This window comes from Eubalaena glacialis, chromosome 12 (assembly GCF_028564815.1).
Source record: "Eubalaena glacialis isolate mEubGla1 chromosome 12, mEubGla1.1.hap2.+ XY, whole genome shotgun sequence".
Taxonomy (NCBI): domain Eukaryota; kingdom Metazoa; phylum Chordata; class Mammalia; order Artiodactyla; family Balaenidae; genus Eubalaena; species Eubalaena glacialis.
The window spans coordinates 72958231-72982579 of record NC_083727.1 but is presented as its reverse complement, the minus strand read 5'-3'; the positions used below and the strand labels follow the sequence as shown (position 1 = coordinate 72982579).

Sequence of the window (24349 nt, the reverse complement as noted above, 5' to 3'; positions counted from 1 at the left end):
AGGATTTAGAGCTGTTCTAACACCCTCAGTTTAAAAGGGAAGATCCTGAGGCTTGTAGGTATATGTACCTTCCTTAAAGGCTACAGTTATTTAATAAGAGAAGCCCACCATTGAGAGAAATCCTGGGTGCTTCCTTTTGTAAGGCAGAAAATCACCTCATTAAAGTTATCCTCTTTCAAATAATTTATTTCTCTTTGGTATATGCCAGTGGTTCTTAACCTGGGTTGAGTTTGCTCCCCAGTGGACATTTGGCAATGTCTGGAGATGATTTGGTTGTCACAGCTGAACTAGATGCTACTGGCATTCCCGTGGGTAGAGGAGAGGTCAGTGGTGCTGCTAAATACCCTACAAGGCACAGGATACACTCCCACGACGAAGAATCATCCAGCCCCAAATGTTCCTAGTGCTGACATGGAGAAACCCTCATATATGAATTAGTTTTTTATTCTTAAAAATGATGGTATTAGTGGCATCACTAATTGGGTGGGCTGGCTGCCAGCTAGGAGGTCAGCTTCTGTATAGTCAGTCAAAGTTCCCTCTTCTAGGAGCTACCGTTTCCTCATTGATAAAATGGGGACAGTTCAGGGCTCAAGTGGGTGGACAGAACACAAGCTCAGAGGCTCAGTACAGGGGAAGCAAGACAGTTACTAGTGGAGAGAAAGGAGCGGGTGTCATGATGAAGTAGACTTTACTGGCTGAGCAGATTTGCTTTCTCAGCCAGGCTGCCTTCATTTGCTTTTGTGCTATAGGTCCTATTGTCTGAGTGATTTCTGCCAGAAAGATATAAGGGTCAGGTAATTAAAAATGGGGGGTGAGAAGTCCCTGGTCAGGGGGCAGATGCAGGCCTGAGCAGGAAGTGGGTCTTGCTGTATGATTGTGACTGGCCAGTGTTTGGTTTAAGTTAGTATTTATTTTGTTTTCAGAGAGAAATGATTGTTTTTAAAGTGTTTTTTTTAAATTATTTATTTATTTATTTGGCTGTGTCGGGTCTTAGTTGCAGCACGCGGGATCTTTAGTTGCGGCATGTGGGATCAAACCCGGGCCCCCTGCATTGGGAGCGTGGAATCTTAACCACTGGACCACCAGGGAAGTCCTGAAAAATGATTTTTGAACATGTGTATATTTGTGTATAGGTAATACCAAATAAGGAAGGAGTGGTTAATCCCTCAGGATAGGACAAGAGTAGAAAATAACTAATAAATTGGAGAATTGAATAAAAAATGACAAGTATAGCCTTGAAAACAGAAAATACAAACTTCTAAAAATGCAATATTTGCTGTGATTAGTTAAATGAATAGTGGAGAGAAAAACAGACCAGGAATAAGTAACTATATACTCTGGTACTTTTAGAACTTTTTAATCCTGGAATTTTTCAGAGTATGTGTTTGAACTATTAAACCTTTATTTTAATTCTGCTAGTAGACTACTTCTAGGATAAGGAGTAAACTTCTGGGCCTTGAAGTTTGAGAGATGTACAAAATTTGAAGATTATTCAAAAGATACTTACAAAGATAAATTAAGGAGAGTAAAAGAGAAGGATAGTTTAGAAATAAATAAATTATTAAATTTTATAGAATTTGAGAAATGAGTTTATGACTTCGGAAACAAAACCAAGAATTAAGCCTCAGTTGTGTTATGAAGAGTTAGTTCTCTTTAGAGATGAGGAAGAATTTCTAGAGAAAAATGGTTATTAAACACATTGTAGAGAACCAGGGAGTCTTCTGGCCAGGCGAAGCAGTAAAGGGAACATGGAATGGAACACTTTGGATTTTGTGACTAAGATCCCTGGTAATAAGACAGAGCTCCTATCTGATGGTTACGTGACATCGGCCTTTTGGAGTGAGAAAGGAAGATGGGGTATGTCGCTACGGATAAATATGACATTCAGATATAAAAGTGCAGCGTTTGTCTTCCTAGAATGTTTTTGTTCAGGGCCTCCTGACAAATGCATACATATTTTCAAAATGTAGCTAAAATACTATTTCCTCAATGAAGTCCTTTCAAATTCCAAGTAGCAATGCCCTCCCTCATCCCTGTGCTTCCATACCACCTTCTATATATCTCTTTTACAACATTTATCATATCATATTGAAGTTTTCAATTTAGTTCATTTAATTTTTTCAGTAATACATTCACATGATTCCAGAATGAGAAGTGCCATGGTCATACCTTTGTCTCCCACCTACCCTTTTCCCTCCTGTGCACAGATGCAGGTAACCGTGTTATTGTGTATCCTTCCAAATCATCTTTACACGTGTATAAGCAAACTGAACATATAGTCATATTTTCCTAACTTTTTATCCAAAGGGTTTCATATTGTGTCACTATCCCTATTAAGATGATGGTCAACAGGTATTTGTTAAATGAATGAGTATACTAGTAAGACAGGGTTTGTTTGCTTGTTTTTTAACTTTCCTCATCCCAGGGGATCCTTCTGTGGCTCCACTTAGAAGAGGTAAACTAGATTGGGGTCACAATTAAAAATTGTCAAAAAAAAAAAAATTGTCGCCAGCCCTCTTACCAAAGAAGAGTTGAGTGCTGATAGATCACAGCTCCAGCCTTCTAAAGGACTCTGACCTTTCCAGAAAGACTCTGATCAGAGTAATGCAGTCTAACCAATATTATAAGAAGATGCAAATTTTCTTGGCCATGGAGCCAACCAAATGATGGAATTAGTTATCAAGACAGAATGTTAGATTTCTTGTTAGAGAGGAAAGTATCTCATGTGCCCAGAGTAACTCTGATGTAAATGTGCTTAACAGTAAAAAAAAATAGCCTCTCTTATTTCTGTGACTCAGTTTTCAAAAAGAGTTGCAAAAGTACACTAGTGGAGTTTTAAAGATATTTTAGATCATTTAGGTAGATGTTCTCTTCCTACTGATACTTCTTGTATTAAAGAAAAAAAGACTCAGAAAAAAATGAATAACTTAGCAGGATCCATAAAATTCTGACAGGTTCAAATCAATTCACATCAGACAGGAAGTAATCATATGAGATGACATATTTTTTCCCTAGAAACAAATTCCCTGGGGACAAGTTTTCAAAATCTGTGAGCCTCTTAGATAAAAACAAGTTGTTTTACATGATAAATGAGATACATCAAACTGCCAACTATGTTGTACACTGAAACTAGGTTTAATTTACTTATGTTACTGTGAGTTTGCTATTTGTTCTAAGATATTGATAAAACAAATGATCACAACTGCAGTAGCAACGACAGATGAAATTGTATGAAAGTAAGTCAGCAAGCAGGGACATCAGTGATCCCTTGCAAACTAATGACTAGATTTTCATCTGGCAGTTGAAAAACAAAGCTCATTTTGAGGCATAATTTAAATGGTTTTTAGGTCCTGTGTCTTTTCAGAAAGTATTATCTCTCACAATGGCATGTTAAGAAAAATGGCACTTAGTTTCAGGGGAGATGAATTTTAATCTTGGCTTTGCTGCTAAAGAGCTGTGGGGTTCATTCAAGTCCTGACCTCTGATTTTCAGCCTTAAATGAGGGGAGCGGATGATAATTTGGTGTATGTTGTTAAGATCCCTTTCAGCTATGAACTCATTTCGGTAAAAAGGGGAAAATAAAAAGAATGGTTATCTGACCTCCTTAATCACGGGTATTTTATGGCATGTGAGTGAAGTGGTAGTAATTATGGGATCTCTGGTTGATTGAAAATCAGAACAAAAAAAATTTGAAAGCTTTGATATACGTACTTTGGTTTCTTTTTCTACAAAACAAGATGATGTCACCTTAACAAGTAATGTCTATCAATTTAGTTTACTACTTGAATACTTTGTGTTAGCTTGGCATTCTTTTTTTTTATTTTTTTAAACTCTGGCAACTTGCTGAGGGTTTTATTTTGACATATGGTTATAAAACTTGTGGTGATCAAAATATAATATAGATTTGTGAGCTGGCTGCCATCCTGAAAGAAAACACCCATTAAATTTTTTTCTGGCTTGTACCCCTAATGATTGATTGCACTGATATACAAGTGAAAGTCTTAACATATTTTCAGCATTTTGGCCATTTAAATTTGGAGTAATAATAATCATTTTAACTGCTCACTTAGATAGGAAAGATAATAAGGTGTCTTTCTTTGGGTTAATATGTATGTTTCATATATAAAGTGTAATCTAATAAACTTTGGGTAGTTTTGACTAATTTAGAATACGATGACCAGGACAAAACTTGGGTCTTTATGTGCTTTCTAAAGAAATTAACCAAGATATTAGAACAAAAATGTCCAAAGAAGGAGGAAAAATCCCAGTGAAATGGGAGACAAACGCCTGCAGAAATGGCCTGCAGTCTTCAGAGATGAAATTTCTTACTTAAAGCATAGGCCATCTGTTTATCAGCCTTATTTCTCTCCTCAGGCCTCGGAAGAAAGCCCTTCAAGAAGTGGGCTGTTATATTTAACTCAATAATATTAACTGATCTTCTCTCTGATGTTACAATATTCTTACCTAACGTTTTTTCTAAACCACTATACAGACTATAATGAGGAACAGAAACTCTTAAATGGTAAGTAATGTACATTTATAGTAAAAAATGAATCATATTCACATGACTGTGTACAATATTGCCTCACAGAATTATTTGGGGTATTTAGATATTTTTTATACAAAGGATGTGTTTACTTGCCTAAGCTTAGAGGATTTGGCAGAGAACTTTGTAGATCCCTGATTGAAGCCCTCCTTTTTTTAATCTTTATATATTGATGTTTTTATTTTATAGGATAGAGTTTTTTCAGGAGTGTAATTACTGTTTACATTCTTTTTATGTATGTATCTTTATTGGAGTATAATTGCTTTACAGTGTTGTTAGTTTCTGCTGTACAACAAAGTGAATCAGCCATATGCATACATATATCTCCCCATATGCCCTCCCTCTTGAGCCTCCCTCCCACCCTCCCTTTCCCACCCCTCTAGGGGGTCACAAAGCATCGAACAGCCCTGACTCTTACCATAGTCCCTTCTATAACATCCCTGAACATGTGTTCATCTGCCCTCAGCTTGAATACTCATCGTGACTAGGAGTTCCACCCTCAGAGGCCAGGCTGAACGTGTCCCTCCCTCAGGCACGGGGCGCTCTTCCAGTGTCTACACAGATGCTGAGCAGCCAGCCTATTAATCTCCCCTCCTCTGGGCTCGGCGGCTCTGGCTTCCTCAGCCGTTCAGTATGACTTGGAATTATGACTGACACTGCCACTAACCTCCCAAAAAAGTTTGGTATGACACGAAATGCACGGGGCTACTCTGACTGAACCGTATTACTAATGTATGTTTAAAATTTGGGTTTTTTTTCCTCCCTGTTTGCACAAGAAAGTTATAAAAATTCAGCTAATAAGCTGGATTGCCAGATGAATTACCTTTTCTTTTTTAACTAGAAAAGATTGTCTTATTGTAGACTACTTTATGCAATTTGTGATGTAACACCTGAAGTTGTTTGTCTGATAATATCACTGATAGTATCTTTGGAGCTCTTCCGTGTTCTCAGAGTTTTCGAAAACAATGAGAAAACCAGAGCCTTGAAAATGCGATGTTGAGGACTTCCCTGGTGGTGCAGTGGTTAAGAATCCGCCTGCCATTGCAGGGGACACTGGTTCGAGCCCTGGTCCGGGAAGATCCCACATGCCGCGGAGCAACTAAGCCCGTGAGCCGCAACTACTGAGCCTGTGCTCTAGAGCTCATGAGCCACAGCTACTGAAGCCTATGTGCCTAGAGCCCGTGCTCCGCAACAAGAGAAGCCACCGCAATGAGAAGCCCACGCACCGCAACGAAGAGTAGCCCCCGCTCGCCACAACTAGAGAAAGCCCACGTGCAGCAACGAAGACCCAATGCAGCCAAAAATAAATTAAAAATTAAATCTTTAAAAAAATATAAAAATAAAAATAAAATTTGATGCTGGGGCACATCCACAAGAATGTCTAAAATGAAAAAAGACAGAATACCACGTGTCAGCATGGTGGTGGAGCAGCAGGGCTCCCACACGCTTCTGGTAGTAAGTGTAAATTGGTGTGACCACTTCGGAAGACTGTTTAGCAGTATTTACTAAAGCTAAACATATACATGTCCTATATACCTACCAGAAATGTAGATGGATGTTCTTTAAGAATGTATATGTACATGCGCAAGAGTATTTATAACAGCACTATACGTAATAGCTAAAAACTGCCGAAATGTCCATCAACAGGAGAATGAATAGATTCCGGTATATGGTATGTTCATACAGTGTAGTAATACTCAGTAATAAAAAGGAACAAACTACTGATGCATTCAGCATCCTGGATAAAATCTCAGAAAGCTCCAGACCTGATTTATTGTTTACTATTAATCATGCTGATTTGACATTAACTGAAACGTCTATAGAGCTGGACAAAAAAGCCAGACCAAAAGAGAACATATTTTATGATTCCATTTTTTATAAAGGCCAAATGCAGGCAAAAACTAATCATGATGTTAAAAGAATAGTGGTTACCCTTGGGGGAGGGGCGCTGAGTGGAAGGGGGCACAGGGAGGTGCCGGCTACAAGAGTATGTTTTACTTATGAAAATCCATTGAGTAGTACATTTATGACTTGTGTCCTTTTATAATATTTCAATAAGAAGTTTACTGAAAAGATGGGGGGGAAAAAGAAAAATGCTACATAGATCAACTGTAGCTATTTTGTTTGTTTTTCTTTGTGAAGGCATGCTTCCCAAGAGTCAAGTGACAGATCCACTTGCCAAAGAAGGGCCTAGTTCTCCAAGGTATGCATTCTTGTTTTACTTTTTTAAAGCTTAATCAGTTCAACACCAAAATATACACATTAAAAAAATGGCTCTAAGTTTGATTTATTGCTTATTATATTAATTATGCTTCTTTGACACAAGAACTGTAGTGCCTCATTTATCAGGCATTGTTGGAGAATGAGCTGTTCCATAAATATGAATTTTTAACATAACTGAAGTTTAACCCATTTTAAATACCACAACTTTAAAAAAGAACTATTCAGAACTATTTTTTCTGATTATAAAATATACATTCATGGTAGAAAACTTGGAAAATACAGAGAAATACAAAAGAAAGTGATAAAATCAGTCGTAATCCCATCAACCCTAGATATAGACTCTTAATATTTGGTTTATTCCACACAGTTTATTCATGTCATACCTATTTCCATACTATTCTATTTTGATAATACGGTGTTACAATGTATTCTATGATCAATTTCCTATGTCATGAAAGATTCTGCAAAAGCATTTTTTGTCTGTATTCTATCATATGATGGAAATTGATCATAGCATATCCATAATTTATTCAACTATTCTATTTTTTGTGTGTCTAGTTTGCTTTATCAGTTTTTAATGGAAATCCTTCAAAATGTATTGTACCCTGTCTTAGTAAATTAAGCAATCCATGTATATTTTTGTTAATGATATTTCAGATGCCCTTAGGGTTATGTGTGTTATTTGTAGTCTTTCTCTTACCACCTTTCCCCCTATTGTGAATCTATAACAGCAGCTTCCGGCTCTACTTGCTATACCTATTAAATTATTTCATATTCAATTTTAAGTTAAGGGCCTCAGGATACCTCCTAGCATTCACATTGGGGGCCTGTATACAGGTAGTAAGTGCAAAAACAGAATCAATTTGATCAATAGCTATTACAAAACCGAAGACTTAGTTTTTCCTTAAGTTTTTACGGTTGACCATTAAACATCCTTGGTGAGTTAATTTCTTGAGGAGTAATAATATATTTGTGACAGGGAGGAGTGAAGGTAATAAGCATGTCGATTTTGTCATGCTCCTTCAGAAAACATGTTGTGTTATTGCTCTGATAAAAGGAATTTTAGATGTGTAACCTTTATAAAAAGTGCCTTGTCAAGGATGTTGTTTGTTTTTATCCAAGTTGGAATACATGGAAGTATAAGTATTTTAAATTGAGAAATAATTGCTTTATTATTTATTTCATGGTAACACCACTGATTATTTAGAAAAAAAACTTTACCTAGAGAAATATATTTCTCACTGTAGATTTTGAACTATATGTTTTAAATCATGTATTTATTGCATCATATTTTATATTTTTAAATTGTATATATTTTAAAATTATATATTTAATGATTTAATATATGTTACGCACATGATTATTTATTCTTTTTAAAATATTTTACAGCTATGACTGGTTCCAAACAGACGCTTTAGTCACCATTGTCATATATACTAAACAGAAGGTAAACACATTTTTAAGATCAGAAAAAACAAAAAAGTAAATAATAAATGTTAGCTATGCACAGGTGTACTTTTCTAAGAGCTCTTCTTATATTAACTTACAGCGACTCTGTGAGGTAGATCCTTTCATTACCCCTATTTTACAGATGAGGAAACAGAAATTAAGTAATTTACCCAAAGTCACACGGTAAGTGGCAGATCTAGCGTTTTGAACCCAGGCAGGCTGGCTCCATAGTATATGCTCTTAACAACCATGCCATAGCATCTTAGGGAAAAAATAGACTAGGAAGAAGCATATTTTATGTGCTCTTCTGTGATTTTTTTTGTTTGTGTTTAAGCATGGATAACAGCAGTGAGAGTCCCAGTTTAACTTCACCATACGAACTAATTTCCTGCACTTAAATTGGAATTCAAGAGACAGGAGAGACTGTACTGCTGGAGCTTAGTATGCTTAAGCCACTAACGGGGTTCAGTTAATGCCCTCTGAAAACTAAAATTAAGGAGTTAATTCATTCACTAAGTATTTATTGAACCCCTGCTTCATTTGCAACACCATCGTAGAATTCAGGAATCTAATGATGGGCCAGATTCATAGAGACTGAACTCTCACCAGGCTTACAGTCCAGCTGGGAAATCAGATAAATAAGCAGGCAACTTACAACATCTCCAGACACATCCTCCAGCAACTGGCAAGGTTCCCACACTTGAGGAACTGTGGAGATTTAAAGACAAGTTCTGGCAGCTAGGAATTTCTGAGAATTCATGCTACTTCTGTAGTAGCAGAACCACATCTGAGCTGGTGAGTTCCTCCTACTCCTGCAGCAGGATTTGATGGCTCCGCAGGAGTGACCAGCCTCTGCCTGAAAGAGCCAAGAAGCCCAGAGAGGCACTGCTTGTCCCGCCTTCCACTCCCTCTTTGTATTGTCTCCTAACCAAGCAGTCCTGAACCAAGAGGACAGGGCCTGGTGAGGTTGGGGTCTGTGTGCTCTCATTGGTGATATCAGTGAAGCACAGAGGATGGATGATTAAGGGAAGGGGGAAGGTTTCTACGTGGAATAATGTATTCAGTGTATGGTGTAAACGATAGGCACCAAAATAACTAGCACCAAAGCTACGTAGAAATTAGAGACATCTAAAAATTTGTTAGTGAATTTATTATTATTATTTTTTTTTTGATAAGCTGAGCTTAAGAGGTTGTGTTATTTGCACAGTGTCACATAATTGTGGAAAGATAAAAATGAACACAAATATCTTGGCTTCTTGTCTGATTCTAATTTTTTTTCCAAATTATTTATGCAACAGATATTTGAGCACCTACTTGGTGCTGAGCAATATTCTGAAGACAGTATTCTGCCCCTTACACTTAGAGCGTAAAGACGAGTGTGTAAGGTAGACATTAAGCATAGACAAATGCATAGTTAAAACTGTGGTATATGCTTTGAAGGAGAAGAACTGGGTTGTATGAGAGAGCAAAAAACAGGAATAATGTGTATTTAGCTTGTGGGTTCTGTAAATAAGTACCATATGAACTTCCACTGATCAGCTTAAAAGTGTAGTAATAGGAGTTTGGTGAAAAGTTTACTTTTTAGTCTTTCTCTTTTCGATTTCCGTTTAAGGATATCAGTTTAGACTCAGTAACAGCTGATCATTGGGATGATTCCTTTAGAGCAGAAACAGTTATCAAGGATTATTCATATCTTATACATATTGGTAAGTACCTTATTCTGTATTAATGGAAACAACTTTTGTTTCCTTTAGGTATAGTAGTTACTGGTGTAGAGTCTCGGTACCTATAATATTTTATGTGCCATTGGTTTGTCATTTTTGATCTTTTTTTTTCTGTTATTTCTTTATACTAAGGAAAGCGCTAGCAAATGGCAGTACAACCTCACTTTTCCCAAGTTTAAACAATTAGGTGCGATCAAAATCAATAATCATATGAAATACTTGTTGGCCCAGCTTTGTAAGACTCTGTAACTTAATACCTACAAATAAATCTCCGGAGCCCTGCCTGTCATGTGCTCCCGCTGAGTAGACATCACCAGGCGCTGTTCTATCGGCCTGTCTCTTGCCGGCCGCAAGGTTATACTGTACCCCTCAGCTGCCTGTCTCTTCATGGGCAAAGACCTACCATACAGTTCACTTCTGTCTGTTTTGAGAGGTTACAGATCTATCAGAAAGAAATCAGGACTAAAATCTAGAATCAAGGTAGCAGATTCTTAATCCATTTCTCACCCATAATGACTCTAGGAGTTCATCCTTTTCTCCTTTAAAGAAGATAATGTTATTCTTGTTAGAAAGTAGAAATGAAACAAACCAAAACAGCAAGAAGAAAACTGTATTTTAAGCACACATTCTTATGTAAAGAACGTTTCATTTACTTTTGCAAAACAGAGACTGAAATTCTCCAGGCCTCAGATGACTCGAGATTCAGCTCATGGCTTTACCATATTAATGAAGGACCTTTAGTCCTGAATTTGATTGGAGTTGATAAATGTTTTTTCTTTCTTATTTTCCCCCCATTCATTAATCAACCTCAAATCTTAAACATTTCTTCTAGAAATACATGCTACCCTATTTTTTACTAGCATAAGATCTAATATATATTGTCTCTTAGGGAGAGTTTTAATCAAAAACTCAGATGTCTGGAAAAGTATACATTATTCATTAGCTCTGTCATGATTTTTCTTTAAGGAAGACCTCTGTGTCAGCATTTATTATGTTTCAAATACTTTACGGCTAGTTCTGTTCACACTGTAGCTAACTGTATCTTGCACACATATAAAAAACAAACAAAAATTCCACAGTCAAAAATGTGAAACTCCTGGTTGCTAATATTAGATCAGAAGGACTAAAATAATGCAGAATTTTAAGTTCCACGTAACTATATTAACACAATGAACTTTAGAGCAGATGTTTGTAAAAATACTTCTTGCATCACCCCCTTCTGGAATGTAAGTTCCATGAGAGCAGGGATTTTCTCTTTTACTAACTGTGATAACTGTAACACCTGGAAAGTGCATAACACGCATAGATGCCCAATAATTTTCTTTTTCAATAACTGAGTGCATATTCAACTTAGAAAACAGTAAGAAAGGAAACGCTGAGCTAGACCCAGTCCCAGCCTGTATTCACACACGCACGTGCACACCCTGGAGTATGTGTGTTTCACGTGCTCTCTCTCCCTGCCTTGCTCCCTTCTTGGTTTGTAGCATTGTCAATCTGGGACTATCCTTGCATCAGTGTGGGTTATCCACCTGTAGGCAATTGAGTATTTGCTCCTTAATTAATAGAGAGAGAAATGGAAAAATTGAAGATACATATTTAAGTAATTTGTCTCAAAATATTGTACACAGTATTTTGGTTGTGTTCAGTTTCTTTCTTTTGATTTCTCAGGATATGTTTGAGAGATTTGAAATGGTGCATGAAAGAACCATTTAAATGATCTTATATGGTGTTTGTAGACCATAGGAACTGAAGTTGGATCTTAACTGAAATTTTTTTTTCTCCAGCCCTAAGTCATGAGATTCAGGAAGATTTTTCTGGTAAGCTACCAAAAATAATTTATCTACGTACATATACACACACACATATACATACACACACCCGGGGGGGCGGTGGACAGCATTTGTCTTATTATTCATTTGTATATTTTCATGTTGCAGACAAGGACATAATGTTTTCTATATAAGCAAATACATTAATTTTTAAATGTACTCTTTTCCCTCTGGTTTCAGTTCCCCCCATGCCTTTTTTCTTTCCCCTTTTTCATCTCATCTCTTTGCCCTTTCCTTTTCCTCTCCTTAGAAAAAAAATTCCTGTCCCCATTCTTCCTTCCGGCCCTAGTCCTGACATGCAGCTTATAGAAATATACTTGACCGGACCAGACAAATTTTTCTTAGGTGTATATATTCAAATATTTAATATTGACAGAGCACATTAAATTATGAATATTTCTGCATGTAAATACACAATGTGGATTTTACACAGCTGTTTAGCAATAGAAGACTCATCAGAGAATGGTGGTTTCTTGTTTTTTGTGTTTTTCTTTAGCTTTATTGAAATATAGTTGACAAAATTACAATATATTTAAAGATTTAAAGTGTACAGCGTTATGATTTGATAAAGGTATATGCTGTGAAAAGATTCACACAAATTAATTAACACATCCATCACCTCACATATTTACCTTTGTGTGTGTGTGTGTATGCGTATGAACACAAGTTCTGTTGTCTTAGCAAATTTCAATTATACAAGACAGTGTCATCAACTGTTGTCACCATGTTATACATTAGATCCTCAGACCTTATTCATCTTGTAGCTAAAAGTTTGTACCCTTTTCTCAAGCTCTCTCTATTCCCCCCTCCCCCTGCCCCGACTCCTGGCACTATTTAGCTACTCTCTGTTTCTCTGAGTGTGACTTTTTTTTTTTAATTCCACATATAAATGATACCATGCACTATTTGTCTTCTCTGTCTTATTTATTTCACTTAATATCATGCCCTCTAGATTTATCATACTTCATTGCAAGTGACAGGATTTCCTTCCTTTTTTTAGGGCTGAATAATATTCCATTCTATATTCATATATACATGTGATTTCTTGTTTAAAAGTACTGTCAGAGTACCTTGCACCGGTTCTATACCTTCCCTTTTCTTTATACCATAGTAAGTTCTGTAAATTGTATAAATTAAGCTCTTTAAAGTCAAGGACTTCTTATGTTTGCTAAGCTTCAAATCAGTGCTCATTGAATTGAATTTATTTGATTAATCTGTGTTTAAAAGTTGTTAAATTGCTACTGAATTTTGTGTTTACAGTGAGGAAGGACAGATTGTTTCTAAAGACAAAAAGAAATATACTTTAGATCTTTAAAAGCACATTCAATTCATAAAATTTAATCAATTTTAAAAGTTTATTTTATTATTGTACTCATGTATTCTAAACTCTTTTAAACATTCAAAAATAAAAAGAGAATCTAAAAGATTTTTAATTATCAAAGATTGACATGCAGTTTATTGGGATTCATTCTCCTGAAGCTTTTTCTATGTTTATTAGGCTCAATATTGGTTTACTGAATTCACTCATAAGAACCCCTCAGATCCCAAGAAATGTTAAAAGAGTATAAATTAAATTTGCTTTTGTGGATTCATTCAATGGCTAATTTGTATATTTAAGTTTTTTTTTTTAAGCTATGTGTTAATTAGTTGCCATGGCTCTATTTGAGCTTGTATGAAAACTAGCATTATGTATTAGTTTGGCCCTTGATAAATTAATTTGAAAGAAGTTAATCTGAATCTAACATAAACTGGATTTAACACCATATAAGGCATAAACAATTTTGATGAACATGTACACAGAATTTTATTTATCTCACAAATGCTCAGTGTCATTCATATCTGATTGGGACATTTGGGTTGTTTGAGAAAGATTGGTTTAAAAGTAAAACCTTATATTTAGTATCAATGAATACAAATGGAATTTATCTTCTTTTCAGTGCGAGTTGTTGAGAATGTGGGAAAAATAGAGATTGTCCTGAAGAAAAAAGAGAATACTTCTTGGAAATGCCTTGGTCATCCCCTGGAGAATCATAATTCACTTATTCCAAAGAAAGATACAGGTAGGCTGTGCTATTATTTTGAGTCCTGGGTTAATGAAAATGTTGTGTCAGTGGCTCAGTTATATCAGAGTTTGGAAGGCCACTTGCAGTGAGCCAAAGGGTCCTTGTCTCTCTCTCTAAGGAGCTGAAAAGGGACATTGTGTCTGTTATCCTCCTTTTTTTTTTTTAAGCAGAAATTAAATTTCTGACTCTGCTATCTAATGTTTAGACATAACAAAAGTCATTAGGTAATGATACCTAAATGGAGAAACCCACTCAGACTCTTGTCCAACCATTCACTCCTTGAGGTTTTTTTTTTTAATAAAAGGTGCAGAAACAAGTTAAGTTTATGCCTTGTAGGCACATCTAGTTTTTTTCTGTTAGAGAAGGCACATTTACTTTCTCTCTGCTTACCTAAACCAGTTTCTGAGTTTATTCCTAAAGGATGATACCATTCATTTCCTTCCTTTCTTTATTTTTTAAAGCTTTTTATGTAACTATAACATTTATAGGCAAAGGTGCATATTACAAATGTTCTACTTGATGAATTTTCACAAAGTGAATGCACTCCATATTTTCTCTTTGGAAACTGGTAGGATTTGCCTCTTCCAAGTGTTTTGAAATTTCACAGTTTGATATACCTTAACGGGGGGTCTGCTTTCAGCTTCTGTGCCGAATGTTCATCCTTTTTTGCTAATATTTCCGTTACGGAAACTTAAGACCCTCGGGCCTGGGGAATACTGATATTTCTTCCCTTCATGGTCTGTTCTTACTTTTTAGAAATAGTCTTACTTTAAGCCTTCTTAACTAGTTCTCTAATTATCTTGTCTTTTCTCTCTCATTTTCAATTTTGTCCTTTTCTTCTACTTTTTGGGAGATTTCTTCTGCTGTGTCTTCCAGTTCTGCTGTTGTGATACTCATTTCTACTCTCATATTTTTAACTTTGGAGAACTCTTTTGATTTTTGTTCCTTTGTTTTAGCATCCTATTTTCTATCTTCTCTTTTTAAGAATTATAGTGTTTGAGAGTTTTTGTCTCCCTGTGTAGCCTCTGTTCCTACAGTTTGTTTATTTTGGTTTGTCTTTCATATTAGATGCTTTCTTTGAATGTCTGCTGATCCTTGACCATCTGCTCTTACTTCAGGGTGGAACTCTAAAAGCTGATTGGAAACTCTGTGCATGTGGGTGTGGCTTGTTGACAGTAATATTTACTATGTGGCTGGATGGTTTCTTCGGGAAAAGTCTGATGCCAGTATTTTGTCAGAGTCTCTAGGGTAAACAGTCTTCCACCCCGCATCCAGCATTTCAGAAGTTATGTGGGAAAAGAAGGCTGGGATATCTGTAAACTTAATTTCCTTTTTTTTTTGCCTAGTATACTATATTGGTCTACTAAGGCTGCTGCGAAAAAGTACCACAGACTTGGTGGCCTAACAACAGAAAGTTATTTTCTCACAGTCTGAAGGCTAAAAGTCTGAGACTAAGGTGCTGGCAGGGTTGACTTCTCCTGAGGCCCCTCCTTGGCTTACAGATGGCTGCGTTCACATGGTCTTCCATCTGCGTGTGTCTGTGTCCCTATTGCCTCTTCTTATAAGGACGTCAGTCACATCGGATTAGAGACCACCCTAATGACCTCATTTTAACTTACTTTTTAAAATACCCTGTCTCCAAATATAGTCACTTTCTGGGGTACTGGGGGTTATGACTTTAACGTTGAAAATTGAGGGGGACACAGTTCAGCCTATAACATATACCCAATCTAGAGACCCTTTGTTTTGCCCTCTACGGAGAGAGCAAAATTCTGATATTTTGCCAGAATAGGAGAGAATCAGTCATGTGGCTGTGTGAAGTAGGGGAGGACCTCAGAAAGCGGGGGAGGCGGCATCTAGGCTTCTTAAATGAACTTTCTTCCAGAAAGTGGTTTTAGCTCTGCCTTCACTCTGATTCTAGAGATACTTGGTCCTGCCAATTTCTGAGCCTCAAAGGGATCTCATATTACAGATGGGTTGATTCTTGGCTTTTTGTTTGTCTAGCTTAGGATTTAGCTTTACGGAGTCTACTGAGTCAGTGACCAGTCGTCTCTTTGCTTTGTCAGCTCCCAAACTTCTGTTGCTTTCTTATTTCTGTTCTTATTGTCCTTGCAGGCTAGGCCTTAAAAAAACAACCACACACACAGAAAAAAAAAACATCTTTGCTGTTATTTTAGGGAGGGGTTAGAAGAAACTAACTGCATGTATTCAGTTTAGCATCTTTAAATATTTAAAATTATAAAAATATATTTGTGGATAGTATTTTAATTTTCAGAAAAGTATCACGTAGCTGTATTTTGAGTACATACTGTGTGTAGAAGGCTATTTTAGGTATTGTGGTACGAAACAAATAAAAGGCATCAGAAATTATTTTCCCAGGCGGAAGAAAGAACATACACAAACATGAGACTGAAGAATACTTGTATCAAGAAATAGGCCAGTAAGAGCAAGTTACATAGTGCAAACTTGAATGTATTCTAAGGTTACCTTAAGTGAACAAACAGATGCAGATGAATTTGACCTTAAATGACTCTCCATGAATGAAGGAGGTGAATATCAAGCAATGTTTTGAAAGTGGCTTTAAAAAAAACCCAAAAAACTATGAAGGGCTTTCCAGGTATCATTACTGGGTACTTATTGTGCCAGACCTTTTGCAGGTGGTAGAGAAAGAAAATGTAAGCCATATGTGGGAAAGTTCAAATAGAGTCATTTTCCCAGAGCAGAAGGTCTCAATTGTGTGGTATAAGGTAGGGAGAGAGAACATAGAAGAATAACTGAGTGATGTAGCAGATCAGAAGAGAACAGGTAAAAGACAGTGAAAATGAAAAAAGATATTATTAAAGTGAAATCTGTTGCCCTGAAATTATCCGACTCTCTAGTGATTGGAAAATCATAGCAAACCAGGTAAAAGCTAAGTCCTAGAAATAAATGATACTGAGAACCCAGGCTGACCTCCATTTGGAAATAGAATGAACATTGCTCAAGTATTCTTTTCTATAATTTCCTGAGGCTTTCCATGAACTCTTTCATCCCAGCCATAAATTTTGGCTTGAATCATGAACCACCGTAGTTTGCTTTAGCTTTCTTGTCTGAAATTAGAGCCATGCATGTATTTTTCAGTGATTTAGATTTTCCACTTTGGAAAATGACTCAGAGTTTAGGGGATTGTTTTTTTTAATTTGTTTGACAGAATTAGCATAGATAATTTCTTCTTTGTCCTTTCTCTTCCTTAAATCATGACAAAAACTATAGATTATTTTCCGCACTAGCAAAGCTGAATACTTACATGATCAAAGTATTATGATTAACTTGCTGTCAGTAGCTTCAAATGTTCAGTCTATCACGTGGCTCCTTGGTTTTCAAGGAGGTTTTCATGCTGGCTTCCTCTTACTGAAATTTCTTAGTTTAAAAATTTAAGTTTGAAAATAAGCATGTAAGTTGAAGACTTAGTGCACTACCTTCTCATGTCATTTCTAGAATTTACTTACACAAAAGATTCAAATATAGCAAAGAACATAATCAGAGAAGAGAAACTACTTCGTTTTTACCTTTAATCCAGCTGTAATACTTAGTAAATTAAATTATATGACTAGAACCAAACTACCATTTGTAACTTGGGCGCTTCCAATTATTTTCTTCTGCCCAAAGATGAATAGATGAAGATTATGAATGAGTAGTTGTGTGTGTGTATGTGTGTGATGACTAACGAACTTGTGTCTATTAAGAGTCAGAAACTAATAGATAATTGGATTGCTATTTCTGTATCCAACCTAAAGTTTATTTTAATTGTGATTGCCTTTAATATGGGGACTTAGATCACCAGACAAAGGCAGTTATACAGATTTGCCAACAAACAACTCAGTAAATGAATATTGGGATACAAAATTATAAACAAGATTTTAAAAAATTGTGTCATAATTGTGATGTCAGCAGCTATTTATAAACCTCTAGGTTAAATATATATAGAATCTATAACTGTCTTTATAATTCAAGTTGAACTGTATGAAATCACTGATATTTATTTTTTAACCTAAAAAAATGGCAGTTTCTCATGATTTGAACTATACTTTCATCAGGGCTTCCTAACTGCTAACACCACACACGTGCGTGTGCACACACACTGAAGTACTGTCTGTAGGTGTAAATGTGCTTGTCAGCACTCTGTGAGCAGTCACTTAATTGAGGCTTTCTGTGGAGCCTGTGATTCTGCAGGCAAGCTGTTCGCTGCCACAGTGAACAACAGCTCTCGTTGCAGGTGTAGAAAGAACCACCCTCACCCCTCCCCTCCCCTTCCTTGCCTGTGCATCCATGTTTCTTTGCGGCCTAAAACAAGCATTCAGAATTACTGGAAAAGAAAAAAATATTGTGGATAGCAAATAGAAACTTCACTGTGCTTTGTTCTCTTAAATTGTCTGCTCAGCCCAGCAGGTGTAAAGTCGTTGCTTGCACAGTAACTGTAAGATGCTTTGGCATTTTGCTGTCTTCTTCTTATTTCTAGCGGAATGGCCTGAATAAGAAGAAACACAGAATAGATGGGGCAGGCTGTAAATGAGTAAGAAATATTTACTATACTAAAAGATAGAATAGAAGAAGTTTAAAAACTTAGAATTCAGGCAGTTCAGGCACTTCAGTGTATAATGTTGGCTGAATTATTAGTTATGGAACTGAGGAAAAGTGATAAGCACAGAAATGTTCAAATCTAGTGACAACCTTGCTATGATGTGGACCCCATTGTCTAAGGGCCCCATTGAATCTAGTCTTGGAGAAAGAGCTTCCTTTCTCCTAACTTAATGCTAATATTTAACTCTATAAAATCCTCACTTTGAAAGAAGGATTCAGCTCACATCAGTCTAGGTGAGGTAGTAAAAGACCTGAATACACTTTAGGTATATATATATTTTTTTTTTAAAAATTTTTATGTCTTTTTAAATAAATTTATTTATTTAATTTATTTATTTTTGGCTGCGTTGGGTCTTTGTTGCTGCGTGCGGGCTTTCTCTAGTTGCGGCGAGCGGGGGCCCCTCTTCGTTGAGGTGCGCAGGCTTCTCATTACGGTGGCTTCTCTTGTTGCGGAGCATGGGCTCTAGGCACGTGGGCTTCAGTAGTTGTGGCACACGGGCTCAGTAGTTGTCGCTCGCGGGCTCTAGAGTGCAGGCTCAGTAGTTGTGGCACACGGGCTTAGTTGCTCCGTGGCATGTGGGATCTTCCCGGACCAGGGCTCAAACCCGTGTCCCCTGCATTGGCAGGTGGATTCCTAACCACTGTGCCACCAGGGAAGCCCACTTTAGGTATATTTTTAACAGTAATAGTTAAAACAGAAAGGAATCTATGCTTTATTGTCAATTTACTAATACTGCTTCATTAGGTTTTACCCCAGTATATGGAAAAATGTGTGCCCATACACGTTTATCATCCTAGTGTTTGAAGCTGTGTTATGAACGTATTCTTATTCATATATTCAAGAGTGGTCTGGGTGAGGATGATAAAACTATACTACTAGAGGTTAAGTGGAAGTCTTACCAAAGTTAGTGAAAAGGCTGAATAATTTTTAAAAACAGCAAAATAAATGCAATTATATAATACTTTTAAAAGTATACAATAACTAAAACTTTGTTGTTTCTTCAGCATAGGAAGGTATTCTAGTGACTTCATGGGTTTGAGTTATTTTATCCGTAGTCAAAAATGTTAGGTATTTGTACAGTTCTTGAAAATAGTTTGTTCTCAAGTGTTCTGCAGACCTGTGCTCTACCAACTCAGCTACTGAAGGCTCCGCTTGTTCTCAGGTGTTCTGAGCATCATCCCTGCACACAAGTTCATTGCTCATCAAGGTCACTGTCTTGGCAGAAACAGGCAGCCAGCAAGACTAAATCAGGCTGACCCCTGCTGTATGAACTGTGACAGATTCTGTAAAGGAAAAACTCAGATTTTTCCTGTGTAGGAAAAAAACTCAGTTCCTCCCTACTGTCTTTCTCTCCTATGTGTCTCCTTTACTGTTCACACAGAACGCTTCACTTCTGACACTTCTGGTCCCAAATACCTGGAGATTTTCCTCCACAGCAGGCAGTTCTTTGCAGTACCAGCTGGTGTCTTACAAGTTAACTCAGTTCTGACACTGTCTACCTGGAGACACCATCGGATCCCACAGGTTAAGGGCTCAGTCCCACATGATCCCTCCCCCCATCCCCCAACACACACACACACTTCAGACACCAGTGGCAAGCCCAGGTTACCACCTGTTCTTCTGACTAACTGGCTATAGATGGGAGGTTCCAAAGACCCCTTCCTTGGGCTTGATTAATTTGCTAGAGTAGATCACATATGATAAAGGATACAGATGAATATCCAGATGGAAGAGATGCAGAGGGTGAGGGAAGGTCTGGGAGGGTCCTGAGCACAGGAACGTCTGTCCGTGGGGAGTTGAGGTCTGTCACCCTCCCAGTGTTGATGTGGTTGCCCACCTGGAAGCTCTTTAAACCCCCTGCTATTGGGATTTTATGGAGGTTCCTCATGTAAGCATGATCAGTTATTAACTTCATTTCCAGCCCCTCTCCCCTCTCCAGAGGGTGGGACGTGGGGCTGGAAATTCCAAACTTCTATCATAGCTGAGTCTTTCTGGTGACTGGCGCTCATCCAGGAGCCCACCCAGAGTCACCTCATGAGGACAAAAATGTTCCTGGTTCTCTTATTACTTAGGAATTTACAAGGGTATTAGGAATCCCGTGTTAGAGATGAGGGTCAAAGACAAATACAGTGGTTCCCCCCTTATTTGTGGTGTTGCTTTCTGAGGTTTCACTTACCGCAGTCAATCGTGGTCCAGAAATATTAAATGAAAAATTCCAGAAATAAACAATTCATAAGTTTTAAATTGTGCACCGTTCTGAGTAGTGTGATGAAATCTCAGGGCGTCCCGCTGGGGACGTGAATCATCCCTTTGTCCAGCGCATCCCACCCGTTAGCCACTTGGTAGCCGTCCGGGTTATCAGATCAGCTCTTGTGGGATCACATTGCTTGTGTTCAGGTCACCCTTATTTTACTTAGTAATGGCCCCAAAGCGCAAGGGAAGTGATGCTGGCAATTCCAGTATGCCAAAGAGAAGCCAGAAAGTGCTTCCTTTAAGTGAAAGGGTGAAAGTTCTTGTCTTAACAAGGAAAGGAAAAAAAAAAAAATCAAATTATGAGGTTGCTAAGATCTACCATGAGAACAGAGAAGATTCTCTGTGAAATTGTGAAGAAGGAAAAAGGAATCCGTGCTAGTTTTGCTGTTGTACTTTAAACTGCAAAAGTTACTGCCACAGTTCATGATAAGTACTTAGTTAAGATGAAAACGGCATTAAGTTTGTAGAGTAAGATATTTTGAGGGAGATAGACCACATTCACATAACTTTTATTATGGTATATTGTTATAATTGTTCTATTGTATTATCAGTTATTGTTGCTAATCTCTTACTGTGCCTAATTTATAAATTACAACTGTATAATATGTACATATATATAGGAAAAAAACAGAAGTTTCAGGCATCCACTGGGGGCCTTGGGATGTATCCCCCATGGATAAGGGGGAACTACTGTGTAAAGAACAAGAGATGCTCCTAGTGTTCTTATCACTTAGGATATTATAAGAATTTTAGGAACTCTGTGCCAGGAACCGGGGGCAGAGGCCAATATATAGATTTTCTCTTATCTCACAGCCCAGCCCCTGGTCTCTGGCCATGAACCATTTATATCAAATGATACACAGCTAAGAAGAAACCGGCGCTTTACTAGAATCTCATTCAGTCATTAATAACTCTCCAGTCCATCACCACATCATATGAAAAATGTCTCCCAGGGCAAGGCCCCTCAAGTGTGCAGGCTTTCTATTCAACCTTAGGTTCCAGAAACAGGAGTGGTCTCAGCAACATACGGCTTCACCCTTTCAGGCATCTGATAAAATTGAGCTAAGAGACAATATCATGTCTTGCTCTGAGCCTCTTCCAAGGTGTTAATGTAATATTGGATTTCCCTCCTTACATAACCCAGATTCTAAATGGACTGTCTATTGAATTGAATGGCTGTAGGTTGGGGGTTTTTCTGCGTGGACATATCTAGGTATGTATATCAGTATATTTTTAAGTATTGTGGATGTTAGTATTGATGTTTGGGGTTATTTATTTTCCATTGGAGCATTTTTTAAGTGTGTAGTTCCACTAACTGGTTGCCCTATGTTGGTTCAGGAAGATCTTAGAGGAAGACATGAGTAAAGGTAGATTGCAAATTAGGAGGTAAGTAAATCATACAGGTTTCCCCACTATCCAAAAGTAGAGCATCCTATGGAATCTTTCATAAGTGGAAATGGTGTAAAGGGAAGAAGCAGTTACCCTAGGACACATCTAGCTCACGGATGCACAAGGTAAACTGAGACAAAGCGCAGATGCGCACGGGCACGGTTCAAAGTTATGGCGGCTTGATGCTGAGATGCTGACTGTAGTTCCCGGGGAAGGAGCTTGGGGTGCCACCCTCTCTGCTCGGGGTGCACGCTGCCTCCGTAACAGCTCACTGCAAAACAAACGCTGAATGCTATTTTCCCTTTTCACCGTTTTTCATAAAAGTGAAAATCCTCTTTGGATTTCTTTCGGTTAGGAAAAACAGGTACTAATGTAGATTTTTCATAAAAGATAAGTGGCGTAAAGGGAAATTTCAGAAAGCGGGGGACACCCGTATTTAGGTAATTGAAAGTAGTAAAGAGTGCTAAGAAAATCTGTGGTTGCTCAGAACGGTAGGAATCGGGGATGTTGAAGAAGAGATGTACCTGGGATGGATGGTGACTTGCTGAACTGGTTCCTTAATTTGGACATTAAATAGTTAGTAGGGAGTTGTAAAGGGTGGAGGGATAATCTATAAACATTTATGCTTGAACTGATGTGGTCAAAATAAGGAGGAAGATGCTAAAGAACAATGTACTGTTCTAGAACGATGATTCTCAAACTTTTTGAACAAGGCCTATGAGTTGGGGCAAGAAGCTCTCATAACTTGTTGCCCCATCCACATCTTCTCAAGCGACACTGTGATCTTGGGCAAGCTGTTTAACTTCTGTAAGCCCCTGCTTCCAGCAGGGAAAATGAGAGTGGATAGGTGCTTTAAAAGTGTACTAGGGAGAATTCCGGTGGTTAGGACTCTGCACTTCCATTGCAGCGGGCACAGGTTCCATCCCTGATGTGGGAACTGAGGTCCCGCATGCCGTGTAGCATGGCCAGAAAAACAAAAAGTGTACTAGGAGCAAGAAGGAGCTGCAGGACAGGGTGAAGGCAGTATGGACTCCCAGTCCAGCGCTCTACAGGGTGAAGGCAGTATGGACTCCCAGTCCAGCGCTCTACAGGGTGAAGGCAGTATGGACTCCCAGTCCAGCGCTCTACAGGGTGAAGGCAGTATGGACTCCCAGTCCAGCGCTCTACAGGGTGAAGGCAGTATGGACTCCCAGTCCAGCGCTCTACAGGGTGAAGGCAGTATGGACTCCCAGTCCAGCGCTCTCTTTCACGTATCTCTCCCACTGAGCTTTGTCTTTATTTTAGCCTGTGAAAGTCTACTCTTTAGAAGGAAAGCTATAGATTCTTTTCAACAAGAAGAAAAAAGGATACCCAAATTATCATATTATCCTCAGCATTTCAGTGTTACGCCGAATGTCTCAATATTATATGTATGTTATTAAAAGAAGTTAATGTGGGATTAACAGATACACACTACTGTATATAAAATAGGTAAACAACAAGGACCTCTACTACATAGCATAGGGAAATATATTCAATATCTTGTAATAACCTATAATGGAAAAGAACCTGAAAAAGAATGTGTGTTTGTGTGTGTGTGTGTGTGTATGTGTGTGTATATATATATTATATATATATATATATATATATAAAACTGAATCACTTTGCTGTACACCTGAAACATTGAAGATCAACTATACTTCAATAAAAAAATAAAGATTAAAAAAAAGAAGTGAGGTTTCTGGGCAGACAGTTTTCTGTCTTATGTTTTTGTTTCACCATCTCATATTTATTTTCAGCTTCTCATTTTCTTGTATAATTATGCTTATAAAACCAAAAACCTGACACTTCAATACAGGCATTATCCAGACTGAAGTCGTCAGTGCATCTGCTTTATACTCCTTTTCCCCCATTTTTCAGGTCCATGCCTGTGATACGTCTCTCCTCAGTACAACTGAAAGACGAAAACATTCTTAAATTTTTCTTAAGACTTTTAGAACCTATTGTTAGCACATTCTTGTGAAATTATGGCAGTTTTATTATTTTATCGGTAAGATGTTGAAATTATCTCAGTGGTGTTAAATAGCAGGAATACTGTGTTAATTCTCTAACAAGGAAAGCCAGTCAATCACTGGAACCCAGAGTTTCCTTGTGTTTTAAGTATAGTCAAAGAGGTGCATACTTACTCTAGCAAATCCTTTCTGGTAAAGGCTAGAGGTGAAATTGTCAGGAGGGGCACCTTCCCTGGACTCCGTGCTTGGAGGAAAACACAA

General features: G+C 37.6%; 1 protein-coding gene across 1 annotated transcript in view; it reads left to right on the top strand.

Annotated features, from left to right (window-relative positions):
• The first annotated feature begins 254 nt into the window (after positions 1-254).
• LOC133102251 (cytochrome b5 reductase 4-like) overlaps positions 255-24349 on the top strand; it is a 42682-nt gene continuing 18587 nt past the window's right edge. The window contains 8 exon segments of the mRNA XM_061207218.1: positions 255-323; positions 2147-2213; positions 4493-4522; positions 6689-6749; positions 8159-8216; positions 9831-9924; positions 11727-11759; positions 13709-13831. Of these exon segments, the coding sequence (XP_061063201.1) occupies positions 255-323; positions 2147-2213; positions 4493-4522; positions 6689-6749; positions 8159-8216; positions 9831-9924; positions 11727-11759; positions 13709-13831 (535 nt within the window).